Below are 1,040 nucleotides of genomic sequence, written 5' to 3' on the forward strand. Positions count from 1 at the left end.
GCAGGGACACACATCCATCCCGTCCCCCCCAGGCCCCCAGCAGCGGGCTGAGACCCCCCCAAACTCATCACCCCTACCGCCGCCATCCCTGGCAGGAGCCGTGCCACCCCTGTCCCCCGTCCCCCCGTCCCCTCCAACCAACTCTCACCGCTCTTGGGGTCAAACCTCCAGGCTGGCACGCTGGTGGCCACCACGGGCCCGGCGTCGGGAGCCAAAGGGACGGAGAGATGGATGGGGCCGGCCAGCGGCACCTCCGTCCCGTTGCCGGTGAAGAGGTGGACGCTGAGAGCCGCCACGGGGGCCAGCTCCAGCCAGGTGGCATTGGCTGCGGGGACAAGTGACGGGGACGTCGGTACGGGGGGGACCTCGGGGGTGGGGGCCCCGTCTTGTCCCCCCACTTACCGCTGCCGTCCTGCTCGGCCCCCAGGAAGGCGGGGAAGGCCCGTGCCAGGCTGGGCCCGGTGGCGGCGGTGAGGGACGCGGCGAGCTGGCTGTACGTGGAGCTGCGGGGCAGGCGGGCTGCCCGCCGGGGGAACTGTGCCCACGGCTGCCCCCGGGCACCTGGGGAAAGGAGAGGGGTGGGGGACACACACACGACGACAACAAGGTGGGTGGCAGCACCTGAGGGTGGTGGTGTCACCCCATCCCCCCCATCCATCACTCACCTGGGGATCCCAGGAGGATTTGGACCAGGTCCTCGTAGAGGATGAGGGTGGCGGGGCGCTCGGGGAGCAGGTAGAGGCTGATGGAGGCGTAGACTGCAAGGGGGGGGAGTAATGGAGGGGGGGCACCCTAAAAATACCCCCACCAGCCCCCCCAAGATGGGGAGGGGGGCAGGGAGGAGGAGGAGGAGGAAGAGGAAGGAAATGCCATTACCTCTGGTGGGGTGAGAGGGCAGCCCCCAGCAGCAGGGCCAGCAGCAGGAGCCAGCACCGCATGGCGCAAACCCCTTTCCAGCTCCACAGCGATGTCACAGAGGACCCCCCACGGTGGCCCTGGGACACCAGCCGGGGTGGGCAGGAGGCAGGTCCCCACCAACC

At 70.0% G+C, this 1,040-nt stretch overlaps 1 protein-coding gene across 1 annotated transcript in view; it reads right to left on the reverse strand.

Moving 5' to 3' along the window:
- LOC106900141 (protein FAM171A2-like) overlaps positions 1-1,040 on the reverse strand; it is a 9,403-nt gene that overhangs the window by 3,205 nt on the left and 5,158 nt on the right. The window contains exons 2-4 of the mRNA XM_014962125.1: positions 666-758; positions 403-561; positions 100-325 (exon numbers count right to left, since the gene is read on the reverse strand). Of these exons, the coding sequence (XP_014817611.1) occupies positions 100-325; positions 403-561; positions 666-758 (478 nt within the window). The remainder of the gene's footprint in view (positions 1-99; positions 326-402; positions 562-665; positions 759-1,040) is intronic.

Source organism: Calidris pugnax, unplaced genomic scaffold (genome assembly GCF_001431845.1).
Source record: "Calidris pugnax isolate Ruff unplaced genomic scaffold, ASM143184v1 scaffold1312, whole genome shotgun sequence".
Taxonomy (NCBI): domain Eukaryota; kingdom Metazoa; phylum Chordata; class Aves; order Charadriiformes; family Scolopacidae; genus Calidris; species Calidris pugnax.